General features: G+C 45.0%; 1 protein-coding gene across 2 annotated transcripts; it reads left to right on the top strand.

Moving 5' to 3' along the window:
- The first annotated feature begins 497 nt into the window (after nt 1-497).
- On the top strand, nt 498-24,706 carry LOC138789489 (transmembrane protein 272-like). 2 transcript variants are annotated; one of them, XM_069968153.1, is made up of 7 exons: nt 498-580; nt 3,935-3,970; nt 15,273-15,314; nt 19,708-19,767; nt 19,917-20,093; nt 23,238-23,392; nt 24,346-24,706. In XM_069968153.1, exons 2-7 carry the CDS (start codon nt 3,946-3,948, stop codon nt 24,412-24,414), a joined length of 528 nt encoding a protein of 175 aa, XP_069824254.1. In that variant the 5' UTR covers nt 498-580; nt 3,935-3,945; the 3' UTR covers nt 24,415-24,706. The 2 variants fall into 2 exon arrangements, with proteins under 2 accessions (XP_069824254.1, XP_069824255.1); XM_069968154.1 differs by lacking the exon at nt 15,273-15,314.
- Nucleotides 24,707-26,296: the final 1,590 nt, after the last annotated feature.

A 26,296-nucleotide genomic window follows, 5' to 3' on the forward strand; every position in this document is an offset into this window, starting at 1 on the left:
CTTAAAAAATATGTTTACCATAAAAACATTATTTAAACAATGTCCTGTACAAATTTGGCATCACTGTAATCGTAGTGAATACATTTATTATGTTATTTTACTGCACACTAAATTTATTCTTAAAAGAAAAAAATCTAATTATCCCCTTCCAAAAAATGGTTAATAGGTATATAAATTTTATGAATATTATATCAATCCAAAAATAGCGCCATTAAAAAGTTAAATCTGTCCCACAAAAAACAAGCCCTCATATGGGTACGTCAGCAAAAAAAAAAAAAAAAAATTTTTTATATATATAGTATGACTCTTGGTGACAATAAAAAAATAAATAAGAAAATTGACCGGTTACTATGGCCCAAAATAGGCCAGTCACTAAAGGGTTAAAAGGTTTCAAGGGCTATTTGTTTATTTCATCACGTTAATACGTGTGCACCCAAGAGGAAGGAGGTGTAACTTCTAAAATGTTGCAGCAGGGGAGGCGCTATTGAAACCTATCACACAGCGATACTTTATCACCACACACAGGAGTAAGGAGTCTGGGGAGAAACAGGTGACTGATACATCTATACAAGCCTGTACTGTGAGTACTTATTTAACCTGTTTATTGCCTATAGAGGTAACCCTTGTGAAGTCTGGCTGCGTGTAGATTATACTGCTAAATGAGCATAGCATAGCGGAACTCCTGAAGAAGTGGATTGTTGCTCTGTGGTTATAGCTGCTCTGCTCTTGTTTTGTAGCTTTTATTATACTTCCTTAGGGTGCGTTTACACAGAAAGATTTATCTGACAGATTTTGGAAGCCAAAGCCAGGAATGGATTTGAAAAGAGGATAGATCCCAGTCTTTCCTTTATGACCTGATCCCTGTTTATAGTCTGCTCCTGGTTTTGGCTTCAAAGATCTGTCAGATAAATCTGTCTGTGTAAACGCACCATTAAGAAGTTGTGCAATCACTGACAATTGAAGGTTTAGGAATATCAAAGTTAATAGTCTGGAATAAGTTTAAGCATTCGAATTCGCAGAGAGACCCGCTGCGGCTCTCTGCCCTGTACAACCTATGGGCAGACAAACTCGCAGCAGGATGCACATCCCACTGCGAGTTTGTCAGCAGCCCGTCCCGTTAACCCCCCGGCCGCCGGAGCCTATACTTCACCTGGTCCCCGTTCCGGCTTGCTTTGGGGCTCCAGGTGTCTTCAGGTCCCGCTCAGCCAATCAGTGTACTGCGGCGGGGCAGCGCACTGATTGACCAAGCGGGACTTGCTGGGAACCCCCGAAGCAAGCTGGAGCAGGACCAGGTGAAGTATAGGCTAACGCGGCAGGCTGCTGACAAACTCGCAGCTGGATGTCCATAGGGTGTACAGGGCAGAGATTTGCAGCGGGTCTTGCTGCGAATCTGCAGCGGGAAACTCGCTGCGGATCCGTTACGTGTGAACGCAGCCTAATAGGACATTGATCCTACTGAACCACAAGAGCGAAAGTTAACTCCAAAAATTTTGCTTCAATAAACTTTGCATAGATCAATAGTAGAAGTGAATAAAAGGAACTTTGTAATATATCTTATTGGACAAAAATGCCTCCTTTTTCTGTTATCAAGCGTCTTTCATTTCCCACACCCTGCAAAACTGTCGTTCACTCTGAAAAATCGGCTCTGAACTAAGCTGTCACTAAGGTAGCATCTCTTGGATCAAATTACAAACAAAGTAAACTCTTTGGAAAGAGGAGAACCTGGGAGTACAACGACAGAATCATGTGCCCTTATCAAACACATGGGAAACTCACACAAAGTAAACTTTTTCAGTACAGTGAGCAGGCAGAAAGTCTACAGTCCCTCTTTTTTTGTCGAGGATATGGAAATGGTAAGGGAATGGTCTACAGATAGAGGAAGATCTCCCAAACAGACAAAAATCAGCACGATGAGGCACCTCCATGTTCCGTTTGGATGTTCACCAATACCTGAATGAACGTCTACTGTAAACTTAGAACGGCCATACCAGAAACAAGAAATAACCAATGTTCCGCTGGCCTCCATGATTGCCATATCTAACACCCTGTGACTCCCTCCTATGGGGCTACATCAAGGAATCATTGTATAAGCCCCCAATTATATAAGATTATTGGGTAAATAATCATTCCTAGGAGCGCTCATAAACAATAACTGGAGAACTATCAGCAGGTTAGACAACTCTAACCTCCTCGGCGCCGGTCCTGCACTGTTAGTCGTGGTAAACTCCGCTCTGGAGCACCATTAGGAGCACTGCCACGTCATCTGGTCCGTCCCTCCATGAATTACCATTAGAAGGTGTGAGCCGTATAATCCGGCAGTGCTCCTAACGGTGCTCCAATGTGGAGATTACTAGCTAACAGCGTGGGACTGGCACCGAGGAGGAAGGTAACCCAAATACCCACTATAGGGGGCTATCAGCAGATTAGATCTGTCTAACCTGCTGATAGTTCCCCTTTGAGAGTAGAAAGGAATTATGCCTTCCAAGACCAGAGGGGCAGGTGCATTTTAGAAGCATTGTGTGCGGGCGATGTATAATAACTGCCTGATATTATAGTGGCGACATCGGACAGCTTTTGAACATTGTGTGCGGGTGTGGTTGATCCTGACATACACCCACTCCCACTCCGAGATGACCAGAGAGAGGTAGTGAAGCCCCAAGGAGAGGAATAGACGTCAGTCACATGTATGCAACATGTGAACTGGGCCAGTTAAATTAATGGGCCCATAGTGCTGACTGGAATTGCGGACAGCCAACAGAATGTGTGAATGAGGCCTAAGGGTATGTTCACACTACGGAAGTAAGCACTCCACTTGTTCCACCTGTCCCATTGACCCAATGTTATTTATCATGTGCAATCCACGATCCTACCAAAGAACTGACATGTCAAATCTTTGGGCGGACGGTGGATTGAGCTTGAGTAATTCAATAAAGTGTCACTGTAATTTTTTTTTTTTTTTTGCAGAAATCAATAGTACAGGTGATTTTAAGAAACTTTGTAATTGGGTTTATTAGGCAAATATGCCATTATCTGCATTCATAAAGACTTTCCCCAGGTCCCCCCCCCCCTTTCTCTCATTCACTGCTCATTATCAGGAAATCTCGACTAGTTTACATCAGACGAGCCCTGTGTAACCTATGGAGAGGGGAGGGGGAGGAGGGAGATTAGTCACCAGCAGAGAGCAGAGAACAAAAGATCACACAGAGGAGACTGTGACTTCAGAGGAGATAGCCCGGTGATGTAGCCTTAAATTAACTCTTTGTTGTCCTGTTTTGGTGCCTCATCTCCCTCCACCCCTCCCCTCTCCATAGAAAACCATGAAGACAGGGGGGAGAGCTTCAAACTGCTTTTTCATGATAAAAATGCATTTTTGGCTAATAAACCCAATTACAAAGTTTCTTAAAATCGCCTGTACTGTTGATCTCTGCAAAAAAATTTAAACGGCAGTGACAATGGGACAAGTGGAACTCCAAGTGTAGTCCGCCAAACGGTCTCCCCTTGAAATTTCCTTGCATGTTCCGTAGTGTGAACATTCCCTAAGTTAGGAGCAGAGTGCTGCTTATTATAGATTATCTCTGTGTTTGTTTTCATCCTAGGATCCTGTTTTCACGTACAAATACTACTGCAAAACACGGCCATGTGATCGTAGCCTGACTACGATAGCATTTTTTTTCCTTGATCCTATTTTTATCTCCAGCTTTCTTCACCCTCTTATGATCAGAAATAAACTACCCCCCGTAATGTCGCACCCCCTCCTGCTACAACAGCTGTGGAGGGGACGTGGTGTGTCCATCCAACCTACTGTATATCCCCAAGAATATTTGTTCTAGGAGTTTGTATATTTTGAAAATCATCTTGGGATTTGATAAAATAGCTGAAAAAATATGTTGTACAATTCCCCCTGGAGTATTAAATCTGATTCCATTTATTTCAGGAATAGATGAGATGGGGGAAATTTCAGCTATCACAGGTAAGTCCATTATATTGTTTTCTTATACTCAGGTACTCTTTTTGCACTGATTTTTTGGAACTGAAAAAACACCACAAAAAAAACCTTGTTCCTACATGATGCAGTTTTTTGCATTTAAAATTAGGCCCTGCCCCCTTTTCCTCGACCAAATTTCCTAAGAGGCGCTTCCTCTTAGTGAATCCGGCCGGTTGGGCACCCGACCCTGCACCCGGCGTGCCAAATGCACTGCAGAAGGTGTAGACCTGCTTGCAGGCGTAAATCATGATTAATAAGATGCGGGAGGAGGCGTTTCCTCCATGCCTCGCCGAGACAACCCCCCCCACGCCCACCGATCAGGCGAGCCGGGAAAACGTCAGGCGTGCGCTAGGGAGCAGGGGAGAATGTGCGCCTTCACCCTGGCGTATGCCCCTGCCGTACGTGTCATAAATGTCCCCCCAGGTGTTTGTTGGTTTTTTACCTGTTTCACCTGTGATTCTTTGATCATGTAATTTAAGGATTTCTAATGGAAAACGTAAGGAAAAACCTAAGAATAGGTGGATTATATGCAGATTTTTATGCAGACCTGCTGTAAATCAGTTGCAGAAAATCTGCAGTGTTTCTGCGCCAAAACAAATCAACGTATGTAAAAAATCAGCTGCAGAAAATCCACAGCAGAACGTATGCAAAATCAGCTGCAGAAAATCCACAGCAGAACGTATGTAAAATCAGCTGCAGAAAATCCACAGCAGAACGTATATAAAATCAGCTGCAGAAAATCCACAGCAGAAAGCATGTAAAATCAGCTGCAGAAAATCCACAGCAGAACGTATGTAAAATCAACTGCAGAAAATCCACAGCAGAACGTATGTAAAATCAGCTGCAGAAAATCCACAGCAGAACGTATGTAAAATCAGCTGCAGAAAATCCAAAGCAGAACGCATGTTAAATCAGCTGCAGAAAATCCACAGCAGAACGAATGTAAAATCAGCTGCAGAAAATCCACAGCAGAACGTATGTAAAATCAGCTGCAGAAAATACACAGCAGAACAAATGTAAAATCAGCTGCAGAAAATCCACAGCAGAACGTATGTAAGATCAGCTGCAGAAAATCCACAGCAGATCCTCAGCATGTGAACATACCCTTAAGGGGGGAAAAATAAAAACATTATAACCAAAAACCCCATGTAGATATAGCGTTCAATACTTCTCTGTTGACTCCCAGCTAACATCTGGCCACCATGGTGTTTTTTTGCAGTGTTTTTCTTTTTAAATAATTGTATTTTTATTAAATTTTTTCAAAAAGAATTTTCAACAATGTAAACATCGGAACAAAAAGGAGCATTGTACATATGATAGTAACCCAGTATAGCCCGAATACATAGAGATAACAAGTCATTGTCCCTAATAGTAGCATAAGAGGGGCGATGGACCAGAACGACAATGTCGGAGCTCCAATGTAAGGGCATATGGCGATCTCCTAATGATACTATAAAAAGCTAGACTACATAAAGACACCAGACAGTACACAGAAGGGAAGAGAAGAAAGGGGGGGGGGGGGGGAGGGGGAGGGGTAAGGGAAGAGCCCACCTTCAACTGAACTAGTTTAAGAGGCAGAAGGGTCGGAGCGGTCAATATTCCTCTCCACCCAATAGAGATCCCACGGGTCCCAGACTTTTTTAAACAGGTCCAGTTTGTTGTCTAATCTGGCTGTTAGATGTTCCATGTTCCTTACATCTAGGATTCTGGCATACAAGTCGCTTCTAGAAGGTGGTGCTACTGCTTTCCAATAATTTGCTATCAGGCACCGTGCTGCCGTGAGAAGATGCAACAGCAATTTGAGAGTATGGCGTCTCAGTTTGACTGATGTAACGTTAAAAAGATAGAATACCGGATCCAGGGGGATATCTATACCTGACACATCCTTAACCCTTTGAGGACCAGGCCCAAAATGACCCAGTGGACCGCGCAAATTTTGATCTTAGTGCTTTCGTTTTTCCCTCCTCCCCTTCTAAGAGCTCTAGCACTCTCAGTTTTCTATCTACAAGCCATGTAAGTGCTTGTTTTTTACAGGAATAGTTGTACTTTGTAATGGCGTCATTCATTTTACCATAACACGTATGATGGAATTCCAAATATATTATTTATGAAGATATATATAGGTGAAATCGTAAGAAAGAATGCAATATGGTAACGTTTGGGGGGTTCCTGTGTCTACGTAATGCACTATATGGTAACAGCGACATGACACTATTATTCTATAGGTCAGCCCGAACACAACCATATGCAGGTTACACAGATTCTCTAATGTTATATATATTTTTTTTTATGAAATCCTTTTTTTTGGCAATTAAATATTAATAAAATGGGCCTATTGTGACGCTTATAACGGTTTTATTTTTTCACCTATGGGGCTGTATGGGGTTTCATTTTTTCCGCCATGATCTCTAGTTTTTATTAATACCATATTTGTGAAGATCGGACGTTTTGATCACTTTTTATTGATTTTTTTTAATATATAATGTAACATAAAATCGGTAATCTGCGCACTTTTTCCCCTCTTTTCGTGTACGCCGTTTACCGTTCGCAATGACGCTTGTTATATTTTAATAGATCGGACAATTACGCACGCTACGGTATATTATATGTTTATCTATTTATTTATTTTTATATGTTTTATTTATATAATGGGAAAGGGGGGTGATTTAGACTTTTATTGGGGGAGGGGTTTTGGGGTAGTGTGTTAGTGTTTTGAACTTTTTTTTTTTACACTTTTGAAGTCCCTTTGGGGGACTTGTACATACATTAGTTTGATTTATACACTGATGAATGCTATGCCATAGGCATAGCATTGATCAGTGTTATCGGCGCTCTGCTCATTGAGCCTGCCTGTGCAGGCTCAGTGTAGCAGATCGCCGATCGGACCGCATGGAGGCAGGTAAGAGACCTCCAGCAGTCCGTTTCAACGATCGGGACCCCCGCAGTCACACTGCGGGGGTCCCGATCGGTAAGTGACAGGGGACTCCCGGCGGCGTTTAAGGGGTTAATGACACGCGGCAGCGCGATCGCTGCAGCGTGTCATTACCGGTGAGGTCCCGGCTGCTCACTGCAGCCGGCCCCCACCTCCTATATAGCGGGAATACCACCAATGACGTAAGGTTACGTCATGGGTCGTCTGGGGACAGACTTCCATGACGTAACCCTACGTCCAGGGTCGTCTAGGGGTTAATTAGGCCCTTAACCATCTGCCAATATGGGGAGATGAGAGGGCGAAGCCAGTAGATGTGTGGGAGGGTGCCCACCGTCTGTTGACATCTCCAACAAAGATTAGAGATCTTTGGGTTCATTGCATGCAGAACTTTTGGCGTATAATACCAGAGCAACATTATTTTATATTGATTTTCTTTGTAAGTCACACAGATAGAAGTCTTAGCCGCTCTGTCCCATATTACACTCCAAATGCTCTGAGGCAGACGCCTCCCGAAAAGGCCTTCCCATGTGTCCATGTAGGGATACCGCACATCCACATCTGGTGGCGGCTGCTTAATCAATCTGTATATATCCGAGATTAGGCCTTTGGTGGGCACCCCAGCTTTGCAAAGCCTCTCAAAATCTGTTGGTAGGGAAACTGTCGTTAAAGAGAATAGAGTCATCATGTAGTGCTTGATCTGGAGGTATTCAAACTGTGTTGCAATGGGGAGGTTAAAGTCCTTAGCTAGACTAGAGAATGAGCGCAGACTCCTGTCTAGCGGAGCCACAATATCAGCGAAGCGAAATAATTCGTTATCATACCAATGTTTCGTCATCCCACTGGTAAGACTGTCCGGCAGTTTAGGATGGAACAGAAATGAAGTCATAGGGGAGCGCTTTGAACACCAAGGGAAATCGTTGCCTACACACATTCCATATTTGTCTAGTATGGGCCATGGGCCCAAGAGCACTGTCCTGCAGGGTAACATCAGATGTGGACCATAAGAGAGAGTTGGGATGTATTGGCGCTATCCAGAGCTTCTCTATTACCATCCACTTTGAGTAGGCACGTAAAGCGGCCCAGGCTGGGATATGGCGTAAGTGGGCCGCCCAATAGTAACAAACCAAATCTGGGAGGGCCAAACCCCCCCAGCACTTAGGGGCGTGCAGGATATTTTTTGCCACCCTATGTCTTCTATGTGCCCAGACAAAGCGGAGGATAGAAGCCTGTAGTGCCTTAAGGGCTCTGAGGGGTACCTGAATCGGGAGGGCTTCAAAGTGATATATCAACTTAGGGAGTATGGTCATCTTGACCGCTGCAATTCTTCCCATGAGTGATAATGGGAGGGTATGCCATTTATCCAACAGAGCCCGAATCTCGGAAAAGAGCCTAGCGAAGTTTTGGGCATATAGAGAAGAGTAGGAGTTAGTAATCTGGACCCCTAAGTATTTGAGGGAAAGATCTTTCCAGTTATATTTATAATTAGAACGTAGAGTATCTAGTAAGGGCTCCGGTAAGTTAATGGCTAGGGCTTCGGTCTTGGACATATTCACTTTATAGCCGGAGAGTCGGCTAAATGTGTGCAATAGTTCATGAAGGTTAGGTAGGGAAATGTGGGGTTGGGTAATCGTTAGCAGGACGTTGTCTGCAAACAGTGAGAGTTTGAAGTCGACCCCTCTAATCCGTATCCCATGAATAGCAGAGTGTTGCCGTATGGCTGCCGCCAGGGGTTCGATGCACAAGACAAAGATAAGGGGGGAAAGGGGGCAGCCTTGCCTTGTGCCCTTGTGAATATGTATGAGATTGGACAGGGTGTGGGAAAATTTCATAGTCACCGAAGGCGAGGCGTACAGGCCTCTGATCGCTGTGAGAAAGGTCCCGTCCAGACCAAAGGTCTCTAGGACTCTCAGCATGAACGGCCATCCTAGGCGATCAAAGGCCTTCTCCGCATCAAGACTTAAAAGTAGTGCTGAGCCTTTCTCCTTGTTTACCGCATCTACAAGATCGATTACGCGTCTCGTGTTATCGCCCCCCCTGGCGGCACTGGACAAACCCCACTTGATCCTTGTCAATGAGTTGCGGGAGCCATACCGATAGTCGATTAGCAAGGGCCTTAGTGAACAATTTAAGGTCTGCATTGAGGAGTGCAATAGGGCGATAGCTCCCACAATCCAAGGGATCTTTTCCCGGCTTAGGGATTAGGGTGATGTAAGCATGGGATAGTGTGGTTGGGATGGGTTCCCCTTGGAGGAAGGCATTAAGTACTCTAAGCATATGAGGAGTAAGAATATGGGTAAACGTTTTGTAGTATAAATATGTTAGCCCGTCAGGGCCAGGTGACTTGCCATTGGGTAGATCCTTCAGTACTTCCCCTAATTCATCTGCTGTGATCTCTGCGTTTAAAGCATCATGCGCGTCTGCTGACAACCTAGGGAGATTACAAGTAGCTTGGAAAGCATCGAAGAGGCGCATTCGGTCCCCTGGGGTCTTCGGGAGTGCATCCGGAAGGTTGTATAATCGGGCAAAATAGTCTCTAAACTCTTCCGCTATGGCAGAAGGATCATGGAGTATAGTGCCATTTTTGTTCCGGATAGTGTGGGGTGTCTGCTGGTCAGTACGATCCCTCAGTTGCTTAGCCAGTATGGTGTGAGCCTTGTTATCTCTCTCATAGTACCTTTGTTTAGTATAAAGTAGGAGTTTTTCCACTTTATCCAAAGCCAGGTTTTTGACTTTGGCTCTGATACTCAGAACCTTTCTCAGAAGTGCCACTGAGGGCGAAGTGACTAGCTTAGCCTCTAAGGAGCGTAACTGGGCAGAGAGCTTGTCAATCATGTGGTTTCTATCCTTTTTCAGCTTTGCACTGAAGGATATACAGCAGCCTCTCATTACAGCCTTATGGGCTTCCCATAGCATCACCGAAGACCCCACCGAACCTGTGTTTACAGTGAAATATTCAGTCAGGGAGGACCCTAGACTCTCTCAAATGGGGAGTTTGTAGCAGAGTCTCATTGAGTCTCCAATGGCATTTCCTAGTGTACAGTGCCGAATCTTTGATGTCTAGTGTGAGTGGGGCGTGATCTGACCATGTAATAAGTCCCATATACGCATCTTTCATTATTCGTACTGCTGGGATGTTTCCAAAGAAATAATCTATACGGGTAAACGTCCCATGCGGTGAAGAATAAAAGGAGTATGACCTGTCGGAGGGATGGTTAATTCTCCATAGGTCGTATAGAGCATATTTGCGGACTAATTTACGGAAGTCTCTGGCCAGCGAGACCAAGGAGGCAGGGGGTTGGACAATAGTTGGAGAAAAGCGATCTACGTGTTTGGACATAACGGCATTGAAGTCTCCCCCTAGAATCAACATAGAAGGGGGCAGTCTAGATAGTTGTGAAAGAAGCTTGTTCAGAAATCGTATTTGGTGGGAGTTAGGGACGTAGGCGTTACATAGACCAATTGGAAGCCCCCTATAGGTACCTTAAAGTATAATATATCTACCCCGGTGTCTAATGTAGAGGTATGGATCTGAATGGGGCATGTACGTGAGAGAAGTATTGCCACCCCCGCTCGTCTACGATCACAAGGCGCCGAGTACGCTACAGGGTATTTCTGCTTAGCGAAATTAAAATTGCCATTGGTGTCAAAGTGCTTCTCCTGAAGGAAGACTACTTTAGCTCCCGCATTAATGAATTCCGTCAGTGCAAGTCTGCGCTTAGCATTTGAATTGAGGCCATGAACATTAAGTGAAAAGAGCCGAACCATCATGGGTCAGCCCAGTAATAAGGGTAGCCTAATGAGGAAACTCTAAGCTACTTACCAGTCCAGATGACAGGCGGGTCCAATGGGAGGGAAAAGGGGCACACACCAAGGATGGGGGGGGGACACGTGGACTGACACAAACAAAGAAGAGAGCTATAAGAAACGGAGTACAATAAGAAAACACGTTAAAGTAATACGGTAATGAACAACTAAGGAAAAACCAAATAAATAAGATAAAGAAAATACTATCCAAATAGTCAATACCAAGGATTACCTAGTGCGCCCCAAAAAGGCGCCCCGGATAATCCTGGGATGGGGTAGAAAAAATACTGTAATCTCAAATAGTTCTATACTAATGAGGATCCCAGAGCTTCGTCCACCCACCGCGTGGGAAGGACAGGAGGACTGGGATGCCCAAAGAAGGAAAACCCCAACAAAGGAGGGGGGGGTAGAACCAACACTACCAGCAAGTAGGGCCGCCAACCGAAACTAGAAAGAATAAGGTGAAATCAACGTGAGATAAGCTCAACCGCTGTGGAGCTAACAATTATCATGACACCTTGTCAGTGCCAGGCACATTTCTTAAAGGGACCGAACCTCTTGCAAGTAAAAGGGGTTAGTAATGGAGGTTTACACTGGTGATGGAACAGCAGCAATATAAGCAATATAGGAATATAAAAGAACATAGGAACATTCCGCGAGAGTTAAAATATCTAATAACATTCAATAACTCTCCAAAACACAATGGTGCAGAACATGAGTTCCGTGTTATCAGGGCAGGGCAGACTCAGGGGAGCCCCTGGGGGAAGGGTGCTTCCGCTTTTGAGCATCCACTCGCAGCAAGTCTGATGAGGGGATACGTGGAGGTAAAGGCAGTTCCCAATCCGAGATGTCTGGACGAGGAACAGCAGTGCAGAAGTCATCCAGATCAGCATACGTTGTCAGCGTGGCAGTATATCCTCCCCTACGAGCAATAAGGGCAAACGGGAAGCCCCATCTGTATGGAATGTTGTGATCTTTCAAGATCATCAGAAGCGGTTTCAAGTGGCGGTGTTTTTGCAAGGTCAGCCAGGATAGATCAGCAAAGAGCTGGACAGGCACATTTTGGTATTCAAGAACAGTCAGTTGTCTGGCTTTAGACATGATGAGTTCTTTTGTTGCGTAGTCCGTGACGCAACAGATAACGTCACGGGGCTGGGTGGATGTGCCCCTGGGCCTCAGAGCCCGATGTGCCGTGTCCAGCTGCAGAGGAGAATCCGCCGGTCAGTCTAGAATAGAATTAAAGAGCGTCTGCAGGACTGCTTTAAGATCTTCAGACGTATCCTCCGGGAGACCCCGTATTCTGATATTGTGCCTTCTGCCCCTATTGTCAAGGTCCTCTAGATGTCTGGTGGTCTCCTGAAGATGCCTGGTGGTTAAAACAGCATGCTTCTGGAGGGAGGATACAAATTTCCTAGTGTCCGTGTGAGCATGTTCTAGGGACTCTACCCATTCTGAGACATGTTTAAGATCTTTGCGCAGATGTGCAATTTCTGCCCGGCAAGTTTCTTTCACTTCGGAGACTAAGGATTGGAAGTCTGCCTTAGAGGGTAACAACTGTAGAAGCCTGCGCCATTCTGGAGGATCAGTAGCGGTATGAGAACGCTTCCTCTGCCAGAGACTCCGTTGAGGAGCGCCAGTCTTTACGTTGTGCCAGGAGAGACGGGGTAACACTAAAGTTTTCCTCCTGTGAGGCCCTCCAGCCCGCCATTCTCTGGGAGGGCCCAGGTTGGCCCTTTTTTGTGGTGGATGCAGAGCGGGTACGTTTGTAAGGCATCTCGGGGATTGAGTATCCGGTTGCTCTCTGGCAGGTATGGGGACGTTATCAGCAGGGTGAAGAGACGATAACAGTGGGGTGCCGCCACCGGGAGTGGAATCAAGAACAGTGCGCTGATGTTGTAAATGGTGTGGCGCCTGCAGAGGGAGGAAAAGTTGGTGCAGAGTCCTCTGTGTGAGTTGTTGAGGGGGGGTAGGGGTAAGAGCGGGTGTAACAGGTTCCCCAGCTCCGAGGGGGGTTGTAGTCTAGGGGTCTGTGGGCTCCAGTCCTCCAGAATCGTGTCTGCCACCAGATATAGAAGCCAGTCCCCTCTTGCAGTGATCCTGCTGAGGCTCGTGGAGGACAGGGTAGAAGGGGTCCAAGAAGCCTTCCTTGCAGGCGTGGGACCCGTCAGCCAGGCACTTCTCCCTGATATGATGCGGTTGCAGGGAGAGGGTATGAGGACGGCACTAGGACCCTGCGTCTCCGTAGACTAGGCTGCAGGCACTATATAGTGCTCTATAGGTGGGCCTCACAACCCGGGGGTAGAGATGGTCGGGTAGGTATCCCTGAGGGGTGGTGTCTCTGTGGGATAATGTCTCTATGGACCGTGGGGCAGAGTTCCTGACTGTAGGCTGGCTGCATGGTCTAGAGTCCAGCTCCTCCGCAGTGGGCAAAATGGCCACGAGAGCTCCTCAGGCGGGAGCCGCGGTCCGTCAGCTCTCCCCCCTAGGTGGTCCCCGGATGCCGAGAGCTCAGGGGTCCGAAGCCAAAAGACCTCCGGTGCTCAGATGGGGGCCCTGGAAGCAGCAGGGTGCAAGATCCAGGTGTCCGCAAGATCCAGGTATCTCTACCTTGAGCAGCCTGTAGCAATCGAGTACTGGTAACATTAATCGATGCAGTACATATGTACTGCATTGACAGAAGTCACCTAAGTATAATTAACAAATAAAAAAAAAAAAGACGATTTTTTTTCCCCCAATATATAATTAAATCCATCCCTTGGTAAAAAGGTTAAAGCACATAATTAATTTATTTATTTATTTTTTCAAAAGTAGTCAAAGAAAATAAAAATTATATAAATTGGTATAATCGTACTGACTTGAGGAACATAGATAACGTCAGTTTCACCACATAACGAACACCATAAACATGAAACCCACCCGAAATTTTAAATTAAATTATTTTTCTATTTCACCTCACAGCATGTCACAGCATATTTTATGGAAAAATAAAGAGTGTCATTACAAAGTACAATCAGTCTGGCAAAAAAAGGAGTATGGGTCTGTAGGAAATGAAAGGGGCTATGGGTTTTTAAACATGATGAGGAAAAATAAAAAATGCGAAAATGAAAATTCCCTCAGTCATTAAATGCTCGAAAGGAGAAGAATAGGAAGTTTGCAAATTCTTTCTATCTAGTTTATCACCTGAGCTATAGTGAGCCTGTCCGTATTAAATTCCATCTACGTGTAATAGTGATGCGCGACCAATGGCTCATGAGTCTGTAAAGAAAATAATTATCACCTCTTCACGCTCCCCAGTGTCTTCCTGGCTTCTCCACGATCCCCGGTGTCTTCCTGGCTTCTCCACGATCTCCGGTGTCTTCCTGGCTTCTCCACGATCCCTGGTGTCTTCCTGGCTTCTCTGCGCTCCCCGATGTCTTTCTGGCTTCTCCACGATCCCCGGTGTTTCCCTGGCTTCTCCCTGTCCGCAGTGTCTTCCTGGCTTCTCTGCGCTCCTCGGTGTCTTCCTGGCTTCTCCACGATCCTGGTGTCTTCCTGGCTTCTCCCTGTCCCCGGTGTCTTCCTGGCTTCTCTGCGCTCCTCGGTGTCTTCCTGGCTTCACCACGATCCCGGTGTCTTCCTGGCTTCTCCCTGTCCCCGGTGTGTTCCTGGCTTCTCCGCGCTCCCCGGTGTCTTCTTGGCTTCTCCACTATCCCCAGTGTCTTCCAGGCTTCTCCACGATCCCCGGTGTCTTCCTGGCTTCTCCGCGCTCCCCATTGTCTTCCTGGCTTCTAGACGATCCCTGTTGTCTTTCTGGCTTCTAGACGATCCACTGTGTCTTCCTGGCTTCTCCACCATCCCTGGTGTCTTCCTGGCTTCTCCACGATCCCCGGTGTCTTCCTGGCTTCTCCACGATCCCCGGTGTCTTCCTGGCTTCTCCACGATCCCCGGTGTCTTCCTGGCTTCTCCACGATCCCCGGTGTCTTCCTGGCTTCTCCGCGCTCCCCATTGTCTTCTTGGATTCTAGACGATCCCTGTTGTCTTTCTGTCTTCTAGACGATCCACAGTGTCTTCCTGGCTTCTCCACCATCCCTGGTGTCTTCCTGGCTTCTCCACGATCCTCGGTGTCTTCCTGGCTTCTCCATGCTCCCCGCATGCAACTTCATAGCTGTTCTAAAGTGACAGGCCACTCGGCCAATCACTGGCCAGGAAGGGACCGCCGCGGCCAGTGATTGGCTGCGTGACCTTTCACTTTAAAGAACAGCTATGAAGTTCCACCGGATGCTGTGGGGAGAGTGGAGAAGCCAGGAAGACACCGGGGAGCGTGAAGAGGTAACGTATATACATTATTATAACACTTTTAAAGGAAGGGCTGCACGAACGTCGCTAATGATCTCCATGCTTCATGCAACTCTTGCTACATAATAATCGAGGCATGTAATAGGCTCAGTAAACGAGCCCCAAGCAGATTGGCGCTCCTTTGCTATATTGCTCAGGCCATTTAATACAGCCCTACGTGTTGTCACTTCAGATAAAGACACTAGTTGTGAATTGGTTATTTTGATTTTTCCGTAGGAAGTTATGGTACAACTCTTTCCGTAAAAATGGAACCTAATGGTAAGTGTAAAGAAATCTCTTGTGCACAGTATGAAAAAAAATATGTTAATCTCATTCTGTGTGTCACATATATGTTCCTAGTGTGAAGGGGACTTTAACCTCTTAAGGACGGAGCCAATTTTCGTTTTTGCGTTTTCGTTCTTTCCTCCTTGTTTTAAAAGGCCATAGTAATTGCATTTTTTCCACCTAGAATGCCACATGAGCCCTAATTTTTTGCGTCACTAATTGTACTTTGCAATAGCAGGCTTAATTTTTGCATAAAATATGCTGCGAAACCAGAAAAAAAATTGGAAAAAAAACCCGCAATTCTTTTTCTTTTGTTTTTACACCGTTTGTCCTATGGAAAAACTGACATGTTATAGATGTTCCACAAGTCGGTATGATTAGAACCATATGCAACTTGCATAACTTTTATATTATTTGATGGCTTTTAAAAAAATAAAACCTTCTACAGAAAAAAACTGTTTCTTAAAATCGCTCTATTCCCATGCTTATACAGCTTTTATCCTTTGGTCTATGGGACTGTGTGAGGTGTCATTTTTTGCGCCATGATGTGTTCTTTCTATCGGTATCTTGATTGCACATATACGACTTTTTGATCGCTTTTCATTACAATGTTTCTGGATTTGATGCGACCAAAAATGCACAATTTTTGCACGTTGGCGGGTCTGTGATAAATTAATATTTTGTGCAATTAATCACGTGGCGATACCAAACAATTTTATTTATTTATTTTAACTAGCAGCCAGCAGTGTTATATTTGGCTGGTCTTCCTGAGATCAGTGATCTGTTTCTCCTAGGAACTGTTCAGAGCAGAAGAGGTTTTCTATGGGGATTTGCAACGGACAGAGATGTCAGCGGAGAGCACTGTGTCCGACACGAGGATGCCGATGCTGCGGTCCTTTTATTGAACTGCTGCCGGTTTGCGTGGGAACAAACTGGCACCACACACGGGAACTAAGTGGCAGTTAAAGAAAAAAGACCGCAGCAGCGACATCCCCATGCCAGTGCCAGTCTATTCATGTAAAAACAGAAAGCGATATGCACCTAGTGGTACATTCGCTTTAACCTGCAATAGTGGTATAACCGTAACATTAAAGGGCTACAAAAACATGGCCACTTTCCCCCTACTGTTGTCTCCAGTTTGGGTGGGGTTTTGAAACTCAGGATATCTCCATCCCGGGACCGGCTCCAGGAGCGGGACTTGAAGAGATGGGGTAAGTATCCGGGGCTCTAAGGGGGGGGGGGGATTGGGGCGCCCTTCACCCCGGCATGGGGGCTGACAGGTTCCCTTTATATTTTTGCCCAACTTTTTATGCAGAAATACTTACCCCCTTTTGAAAAAATAACTGTCATCAACAAAAACTTTAGACACATCAAATGTTTTGGTCGATTGGGGTCTAAGTGTTTAGACCACGGTTGATCAGGAGAACAAGGCAGGAAAACTTTGCGCTTAGTTTAATCCTGGCTCTGTGCCACATGACCATACAGACTTTTAATGCAAGTCTATGGGGACATCTACAGTGGCGTAGCTATAGGGGTCGCAGTGAGTGGGCGGAACATTAAAGCGATCAGAATACAGGAGCAGGACCTGTCAGCGTCCTCCTCCTGTATTCCCTCCCATAGGCTGCTGGCACTTCATACCAGCAGCCTATAGGAGGCCGGGACGTGACCTCTCCGGCAGGCGTGATCATGTGACATCATCCCGCCTGCCGGAAGTCCCGTCCCTGCGGCTCGCAAGATGGAGCCCGAAGAGGAGGAGAGCTGCTGCCTGCAGCCACACAGCGCGGGTTAGGCACCTCTGGGGGCATTATTAGTATATGGGGGCACCTCAGGGGGCATTATTAGTTCATGGGGGCACCTCTGGGGGCATTATTAGCTCATGGGGGCACTTCTGGGGGCATTATTAGTTCATGGGGGGCACCTCTGGGGGCATTATTAGTTCATGGGGGGCACCTCGGGGGCATTATTAGTATATGGGAGCACCTCTGGGGGCATTATTAGTTCAAGGGGGCACCTCTGGGGGCATTATTAGTTCATGGGGGCACCTCTGGGGGCATTATTAGTTCATAGGGGGCACCTCTGGGGGCATTATTAGTATATGGGGGCACCTCTGGGGGCATTATTAGTATATGGGGGCACCTCTGGGGGCATTATTAGTTCATGGGGGCACCTCTGGGGGCATTATTAGCTCATGGGGCACCTCTGAGGGCATTATTAGCTCATGGGGGCACAGCAGGGGATCCCACATACAGGGGGCACAGCAGGGGATCCTACAAACAGGGGGCACAGCAGGGGATCCTACATAAAGGCGGGAAAGAAGGGGATCCTACATACAGGGGGCACAGCAGGGGATCCTACATACAGGGGGCATCCCACACAGCGCAGTTACTATGGGAACCTACAGGAGGGAGAAAGGAAAGGAAGCTGCTAGAAATGTGCGGAGCCTAAATTGTTTGTCTCGCAGGTTCTGAAAAGATGAAACATATCTGGAAGAAATCATGATGGAGGTCTGGGCCGGATGGAGAGGAAAAGGGAAAGTGACGCCTCAGATCAAAGAAGACGTCACCTCTGAGTCCCTGTATGACACTTTTCTTATTTTGTAGAACATCATTTAGTAGGGGCGCCCCAAGGTGACAGCTACTACATTATCTGTACTCAGAGATATCACTGTGTTATCTGTGGTGTTACATAGGACTGCAGGGGACATCTACTACATGATCTGTACTCAGAGATATCACTGTGTTATCTGTGGTGTTACATAGGACTGCAGGGGACATCTACTACATTATCTGTACTCAGAGATATCACTGTGTTATCTGTGGTGTTACATAGGACTGCAGGTGACTACTACATTATCTGTACTCAGAGGGATATCACTGTGTTATCTGTGGTGTTACATAGGACTGCAGGTGACATCTACTTTATCTGTACTCAGATATCACTGTGTTATCTGTGGTGTTACATAGGACTGCAGGTGACAGCTACTACATGATCTGTACTCAGAGATATCACTGTGTTATCTGTGCTGTTACATAGGACTGCAGGTGAAATGTACTACATTATCTGTACTCAGAGATACCACTGTGTTATGTGGTGTTACATAGGACTGCAGGTGACTACTACATTATCTGTACTCAGAGGGATATCACTGTTATCTGTGGTGTTACATAGGACTGCAGGCTCCAGGTTGCAGAAGTTCAAACTTCATCGTGCCCTGCTGACAGTTTATTATGGGAGTTGTAGTTTTGCAGCATGTGGCTCTTCAGTTTGCAGCACTACAACCCCCATCGTTTCCAACTGGCAGTTCATGATGAGAGTTGTAGTTTTTCAGCTGTAGAGTCAAAGATTGGAATACAATGATTAGACAATGACACAGTACAGTTCATTAATTATAGGGGGCAGTAGTGCAGTACATGAGGTGGAGGCAGTGGCAGTGCATTAGAACATGGTGGCACATTATAGTAATTGGATATAACGTTACATATGACTTTGCCTGATCGGGTGAGATGGGGGGGCCCCAAGCTAACATTTTGCACCAGGGCCCATCAGCCTTTAGCTACGCCCCTGGACATCTAGGTCTCAGACACAGAGCAGGGAGAAGAGCACACGGCAGCGTGGTAATCTCCTTGCTCATTCTACTGATTGGTCAGGGTCACTCAGACCATGAGCGATATAAACTTTTGATATGTCTAACTAATATGTCAAAAGTTTTAATTATTCACAGCTACTATTTAAGTAAAAATTAAATGGGTTTCCAGTATTTTAAAGAGGTAATCTGACGAGGCCCCATTTTTACAGCATGCCCAGGAGAGGGTAAGTAAAAAAAAAAAATAACATCCACTTACTTTCCTGCCCCCCGCCTGCATTTGGCCACTATGGTCACCGGACGCTTTCTGGTACTAAGAAAGGACTTGAGATGTGATGTTGCCATGCCATGCCATGTCTCAAGTCCTGTGTCAATACCAAGAAGCGGCTGGACACCAGAGCGTCCGATAGCAGGTGGCATCACGGGAGGTAAGTAGATGTTATTTTTCTCACCCACCTCCTGTTCAGGGTGGGATGGAAAAACATATTCACCTGCCAGCAATCCCCTGCTGATGTTGGTTGCCACAGGTGACCCGTAAAAAGTACCAGTCACTGGCCACAGAGGTGACCCGCTGATTTGCTATGTGTCTAGATGCCATTAGGAAGTTCTTAACAGCAGGGCAGGCATTGGTGGTTGATCAGGGGCAAGTAAGTACAAATTTTTTTTTTAATCCTACCCTGACCCCCCCTATTATTTTATTGACTACCCCTTTAAGTAAAAGGCTTTATGTTTTATTTCCTTGCAAAAATAGTATCAGACAGCCTTCTAAAATTTGATTTGTTACATAGATGATTTTTCTTTCAGGCTCGCAGATATTTAGTTTGTTGCTGTGGACGGCGCTCAGCATTGCCATGGTTGTCATAGGTAAGATGAACAGGACAGCTGCTCACAGGCCGCAGTCACACAGGCATAATGCACGCGTATTTTTTCTCATGTCAATCCTGTCATACAGATATATCATTGTTTTTCTTATTTCTTATTGTAATTTTTTTATTTTTTTCCTTTATTTTTAGGATCCATGCACGTTGGCAAATGTCCAATAGAGCCGATGATCCCGATCTACCTGATCGTGGCTGGAGCCGTCCACTTACTGGCCTTCGCTCTTATCCCACTGAAGTTGGTTGCTACAAAGGTGTCATATTCCATAGAGAGTTTTTTGGGCCTTTTTGCCTTTTGCTGGTTTATTGCAGGTACATTTCATATAAATATTCATGAAATTTATATATTTCAAATAAAAAAAAGTTACATAGAATATAATTTATATTGCAAGACCTATTTAAAAGTTTAATCTTTTGAAGCTCAAAGCTATTAGGAGATACACAGCATGGAGTGTAGGCACAGATCTGCTATTCCTTGCTGCTGCCCGTACTCAGCAATGCAGGCGGCAGCAGGGAATAGCAGACTGCATTTTAAGATTTCATATCGCATGGCCCCATTACTGCTCTATACAACCTCCAAGTTCTACAGCATCATAATAAAACACTATAGTACCTCTGTACAAATACAATGATTTTTTCTGTTGGATTCCATATGGATGGGGGTGGGGAAAGCATGGCATGAACCCTAAAATTCTTTATGGGAACAGTATACAGCTGTTTACAGCACAGAGTTACAGGGCAATACAAGCTATTGTCATTATTTGAACACAAATAGGCTAGATTCACACTGCGTTTTGCTATTCGTTTAATGTATAGGTTTAAAGGGATTAAAATGGATGCAAAAATGGATAGTAAAAACGGGTGCTGTTGTATGCCGTACTGCAGAATCAGTTTTGCATTGATGTACATTATTAAATATAAAAAAAAAAAAAACTGATGGAAACTGATCTATGTTTTCATGTTTTTACACAAATATGAGGTTGACTGCATTTTTCTGTATATTAAAGGACAACTCCTGCCAAAAGTTTTTTTTAATATGTTATTACTTATGGAAAGTTCCTAATGTCCATTAATTATGGGAAATGTACATATAGGGCTATTTCGCTTAATTTAGTAGATCATAGAGTGTTTAAATTCTCTCAAAAAACGTGACGTCACGAATCAGGTGTAATTCCTATAGAGCGTCTATTGTATTGTCTAACTTTCCATAAGAAATAACATATTAAAAAATACTTTTGGCCAAACTTCTCCTTTAAAATTAAACGTACTAAAACAGATACAGTGGGACAGATGCAAAAACGTGACCCCACATTGCTGCTACCTGTGTACCAACCTCCGGCTGGCTACTGACCAAGGTTAGTTTCTTGTACTTTGCATGCAGTAAGTGTTGGCACTGTAATTAGGCTCTGGAATGAAGTGCACTTCCAAAATAATAGTCAATCAGATCAGATTGTTACAGATACTGTGTGACTGGTGCTGAACTTACACTAAACACAAACTAGACAGGATTTTTTAATACTGCCATAATTTTTTTTCTATTACTTGCTATAGAAACTGCAGTTAAAAATCACAATGCAACCTGACTGTGTGTTCTTGCCCTAACAGTGTTTGGCCTCCAATCAGAGCACACAACCAAAAAGAGGGAAAAAAAAAAGGGTATAGGGAAAATAAATATTATATATCTTAAAAACACGTAAAAAGCAAACAACAAAAAACTGACATAAATAACAACAGAGCCTGGTGACAGCAGAAAAAAAACTCACATTAAAGTGGGGAATCTCCTATCTAAAGAGACTGCAGGTAGCACCAGAGAGGGGTAGAGAAAGTAATTCAACATTGGTGTGTCAGTAGGCAGTAAAAACCATTCCTGTTGCAGTAGCTATGACGCATAGTGGGGTTACTGGAGCCACTATAGGTGGACTCATACATAAACAGTAAAGCACAATGACTGTAACATAACCCCTGAAGAAGCCGTTGTAGGCGAAACGTGCGTCAGGTATGGCTGGTGTTCCTTACTATCTTTAAATTTATTTTGTCAACTTTTTTGGTGTCCAGGCTGTCTCTTACTAGATTTGGTTGAGCCCTCTATTATACAATGAGTAGGGCTTTATATGTTCCATAAGTTGAGGCCCAGATTGAATATATTTTACTATTAGTCTCTAATGCATATACGCACAGTGATACCTTGCACAGTGTGAATAGAGACAACAGGAACGATTACTTTCTCTACCCCTCTGTGGTGGTACCTGCAGTCTCTTTACATAGGAGGTTCCCTCCTTTTGTGTGTGTTTTTATGATGTCACCAGACTCTATTGTTATTTATGTTAGCTTTTTTTTTGTTGTTTGCTTTTTATGTCTTTTTATGGTGCGTTCACACCTACAGGATCTGCAGCTGATTTTCTGCAGCAGATTTCATTTAAATAACTGAACACAGCATCAAATCTGCTGCAGATCTGCTGCAGATCCTGTAGGTGTGAACGCACCCTTAAACAAGATCTAATAAATGTATGCATTTTCTCTATGCCTCTTTTTTTCTCTCTCTCTCTCTCTTTGGTTCTGTGACTATAAGACGTGGGACATTTACATTTTTGGGCTCCATACATTTTAATATTATCACTTCAATTGGAGCAATATATGGAAATGAGTGAGTGTATACACCAAGTAAAGGGGTTTGCAGAGCAAAATAGACTTGAAGGCTATCCTCAGAATACGTCATCAGTCACTGTTCAGTTCTTTAAAAGGTAATTATATATTAACTATGTAACAATATACAGTATGGGGGAGATTTATCAAACATGGTGTAAAGTGAAACTGTCTCAGTTGCCCCTAGCAACCAATCAGATTCCACCTTTCCAGAGAGTCTGCGAGGAATGAAATATGGAATCTGATTGGTTGCTAGGGGCAACTGAGCCAGTTTCACTTCACACCATGTTTGATAAAACTCCCCCTATGTGTTTTTGCTGGTATGCAGATATATATACCGTGTTTCCCCAAAATCCTCCTAAAATGAGACACCCCCACTATCCTACCAACTAGCCTAAAGTGAGACATCCCTCCAAAAATAAGGCACACCCACCCTAAACTAAGGAACCCCATAAATGTAAGCTCGCGACCCCCCTGTCCCCCCCCCCACGCTCCACCGTACGTCCCGCCGCATGCTCTGGATCCTCTCCTTGGACGTTGGTGAGTGAGCCGGGGGCTTAGGCGGGGTTGAGAGCCGGGGGAGTTGAGAATCGGGGGGCTAAGCTGGGGTTGAAAGCCCAGGGGGGTTGAGAGTCGGGGCTCAGCCAGGGTTGAAAGCTGGGGGGGAGAGCTGGAGGAAAGAGCCAAGGGAAGGCTGAGGGGAAAGCAAAAAATAATATTAGGCACTGTCTTATTTTCAGGGAAAAACAGTATATATATTTTATTATAAGGATTTATGTACTTTTGTTCCATTCATTTATTTTATTCCCTTAGGAAGTGTCTGGGTGTTTAGAATCTACCAGGAGAACCCACGACCCTGTAATGATCTCGTGTACAACTTTGCATTTGGAATCCTGATCTTTGAGTATATCTTTCTGGCTTTAGTAGTTGCGGTTATGTGCATATTCACATGCTGCGCTGGTTGCCTGGTAAGTAATAAGTAAACTGTAATGGCTGACCCCAGTCGGTGCTCCTGTTGTGTCTGTAATATTACAATAGCGGAAGTATAATAGCTGTGAGTAACGAGTCTTTGGGTGGTAGCATTATTTTAGAAATACGTATGACATTACATTCACCTGTCCATAGCCAAGGACAGCCCTACGGATGTGCCTCTCTAGCTGTCCACAGTGCCCGGACCCGTTCATTAAAGGGGTTATCCAGCGCTACAAAAACATGGCCACTTTTCTCCTACTGTTGTCTCCAGATTGGGTGGGGTTTTGAAACTCAGTTCCATTGAAGTAAATGGAGCTTAATTGCAAACTGCACCTGAACTGGAGACAACAGTAGGGGGAAAAGTGGGCATGTTTTTGTAGCGCTGGATAACCCCTTTAATGAATGGGGACCTCTCATTTTTTGGCTTGCTGCATAGATCACAACACCAAAACATGTATGGATGTGTAAACGGGGACACTCATATATATCCATAATCTGGTTATAAAAAAGTATACAGAATGCTGGTTAAAGTCTGCAAGCATAGAAACATAGAAGATTGTCGGAAGAAAAAGACCTTGTCCATCTAGTCTGCCCTTATATTATTTCCTTTCCTATTATCTTGGGATAGATATATGTTTATCCCAGGCAGATTTACATTCAGTTATTGTAGATTTACCTACCATCTCAGCTGGAAGTTTATTCCAAGCATCTACTACTCTTTCAGTAACGTAACATTTTCTTGTGTTGTTTCTGATCTTTCCCCAAACTAACCTAAGATTGTGCCCCCTTGTCCCTGTATTAATTTTTTTTCCTTTTTTGTGATTAAAAACACTTCCCTCTTGAACCGTATTTAGTCATTTAACATATTTAAAGTGTTTCAGTCATTTAAAAAAAACTTTTGACATGACAATATGACCAATTTTATTTTTTCTACTTTTTTATGTTTTAGGTGACAGCTAATACAGAGACCCTTACCAGAAACTTTCCCCCATTCGGTGATGGAGCCCGGAATACATAATTTCTTTTTCCGACGAGACAACACATGTGAAGATGCGTCTGCTGTCACGCACATAACCGTTCTGATATAATAACTAGTGATGATCGAATACTGTTCGATCGAATAGATATTCGATCGAATAGTAGGGTAATCGATCTATCGAATAATATTGAATAGTTTGCAGAATATTCGAAAAACATAAGCGTTCAAATCCCCCAGCTTCCGTTTTTTACCTCCAAGTGGTTGAATAGATGTTTTTCAATAATCGAATACTTGTTCCCATAGACTTTAATGGGATCGAATATTCGATCAAATATTCGGGAGATATTCGTACGAATATCTAATATTCGAATATTTCACTATTTGCTCATCACTAATAATAACGCATCATAGGAACCTGTTTTAAAATGTTTGTGCTCATGTATAGAAAGAATACCATTTGACGGGATTATTCGAGGTTAGATTCCTAAGAATCCTAAGGATTTCTTCTCCTTAGGTTGTGTGTGGTATTATAACTTGCATCCATTCCTTCCAATAGGACCAGGCTGAAATATCTTATACATAGCTGAGGACAAGAATTGTGCTGTTACCGATGTCCTTGCAGCCCCTGCTTAAAGGAGACCTGTCACCCCCCCAGTTAGATCCCCTTATACGTACCTCATCCCGCCGAGTCCCGCTGCCGGAGCCAGTCCCGGGACGGAGATATCCCGGTCAGAAGCTGGCGCGCTGTGGAGATAGGTCCAACGTCCATAGAGAATGAATGGAGCCGTGCGCGCGCTGCAGAGATGAGTCCGGCTCCATTCATTCTCTATCTCAGCACGTGCGCCCTGACCAGGATATCTCCGTCCCGGGAGCGGGACTCGGCGGGATGAGGTGAGTATAAGGGGATCTAGCTGGGAGTCGGGAGCCTGTCACCCTGGCTCGGGGGGTGACAGGTCCTCTTTAAACTCTATACATTACCTATCCATGCTGCAGGGCTCCTCTCCCCAGGTCCCGTGCGCTGCAATCACTCAGACAATCACTCAGACAGGCCGCTCTGAAGCTGGAGCGTGCGGGGGAGAGGCAGACCGCAAGAGGAGCCCTGCAGCATGGATAGGTAATGTATAGAGTTTGGAAATTGCCAGTCGCCGGCCGCGCACCGCTATTACACGTACCGATGCGCGGACGGTGCCCGACAATTATAGGCTCGAACCTATATCAACAATCAGCCGATCATCGTTGTCATCGGCTGATCGTTGTGTTTATTACACAGAGCGATAATAGGCCGTAGATAGGCCGCTTATAGTTCCGTGTAATAGGGCCCTTAGTCTTGCTCAGCGAATTCTCAGCTTTATAGGTACAGGACTATAGCACTAGTCGGTTATTGACTCAAAGTTGTTATAATACAAGAATATTACTAAAACACTGTTATTTATATGCTCTGTTCTCCTGTGTTTTACTCTTTGGGGTGATTTGCAGCTTCAGGGCGGGTTCACAGGAAACGGAATCGCAGCGGATTTCACGCTGCGAGTTCACAGCGAAATACGCTGCGATTCCCATCCTGTCAGTTTCAATAGGATTACATACTCGCAGCAGAATTGTCATCCCGCTGCGAGTATGTAAGCGGCAGCCCCCTTAACCCCCTGCGGCCCGCTGCATACATTACCCGGTCCGCGTTCTGGCTTTTTCTGTGGCTCCCAGTGTCTGAATGTCCCGCTCAGCCAACCAGTGCTCTGCGGTGGGACAGTGCACTTATTGGCTGAGCGGGATGTCAGGACGCTGGGAGTATGTAAGCGGCAGCCCCCTTAACCCCCTGTGGCCCCTGTGGCTCCGGCACGGACCAGGTAATGTATGCACCGGGCCACAGGGGGTTAAGGGGGCTGCTGCTTACATACTCGCAGCAGAATGACAATTACTCTGTAAC

The sequence above is a fragment of the Dendropsophus ebraccatus genome, chromosome 4 (assembly GCF_027789765.1).
Source record: "Dendropsophus ebraccatus isolate aDenEbr1 chromosome 4, aDenEbr1.pat, whole genome shotgun sequence".
Taxonomy (NCBI): Eukaryota; Metazoa; Chordata; class Amphibia; order Anura; family Hylidae; genus Dendropsophus; species Dendropsophus ebraccatus.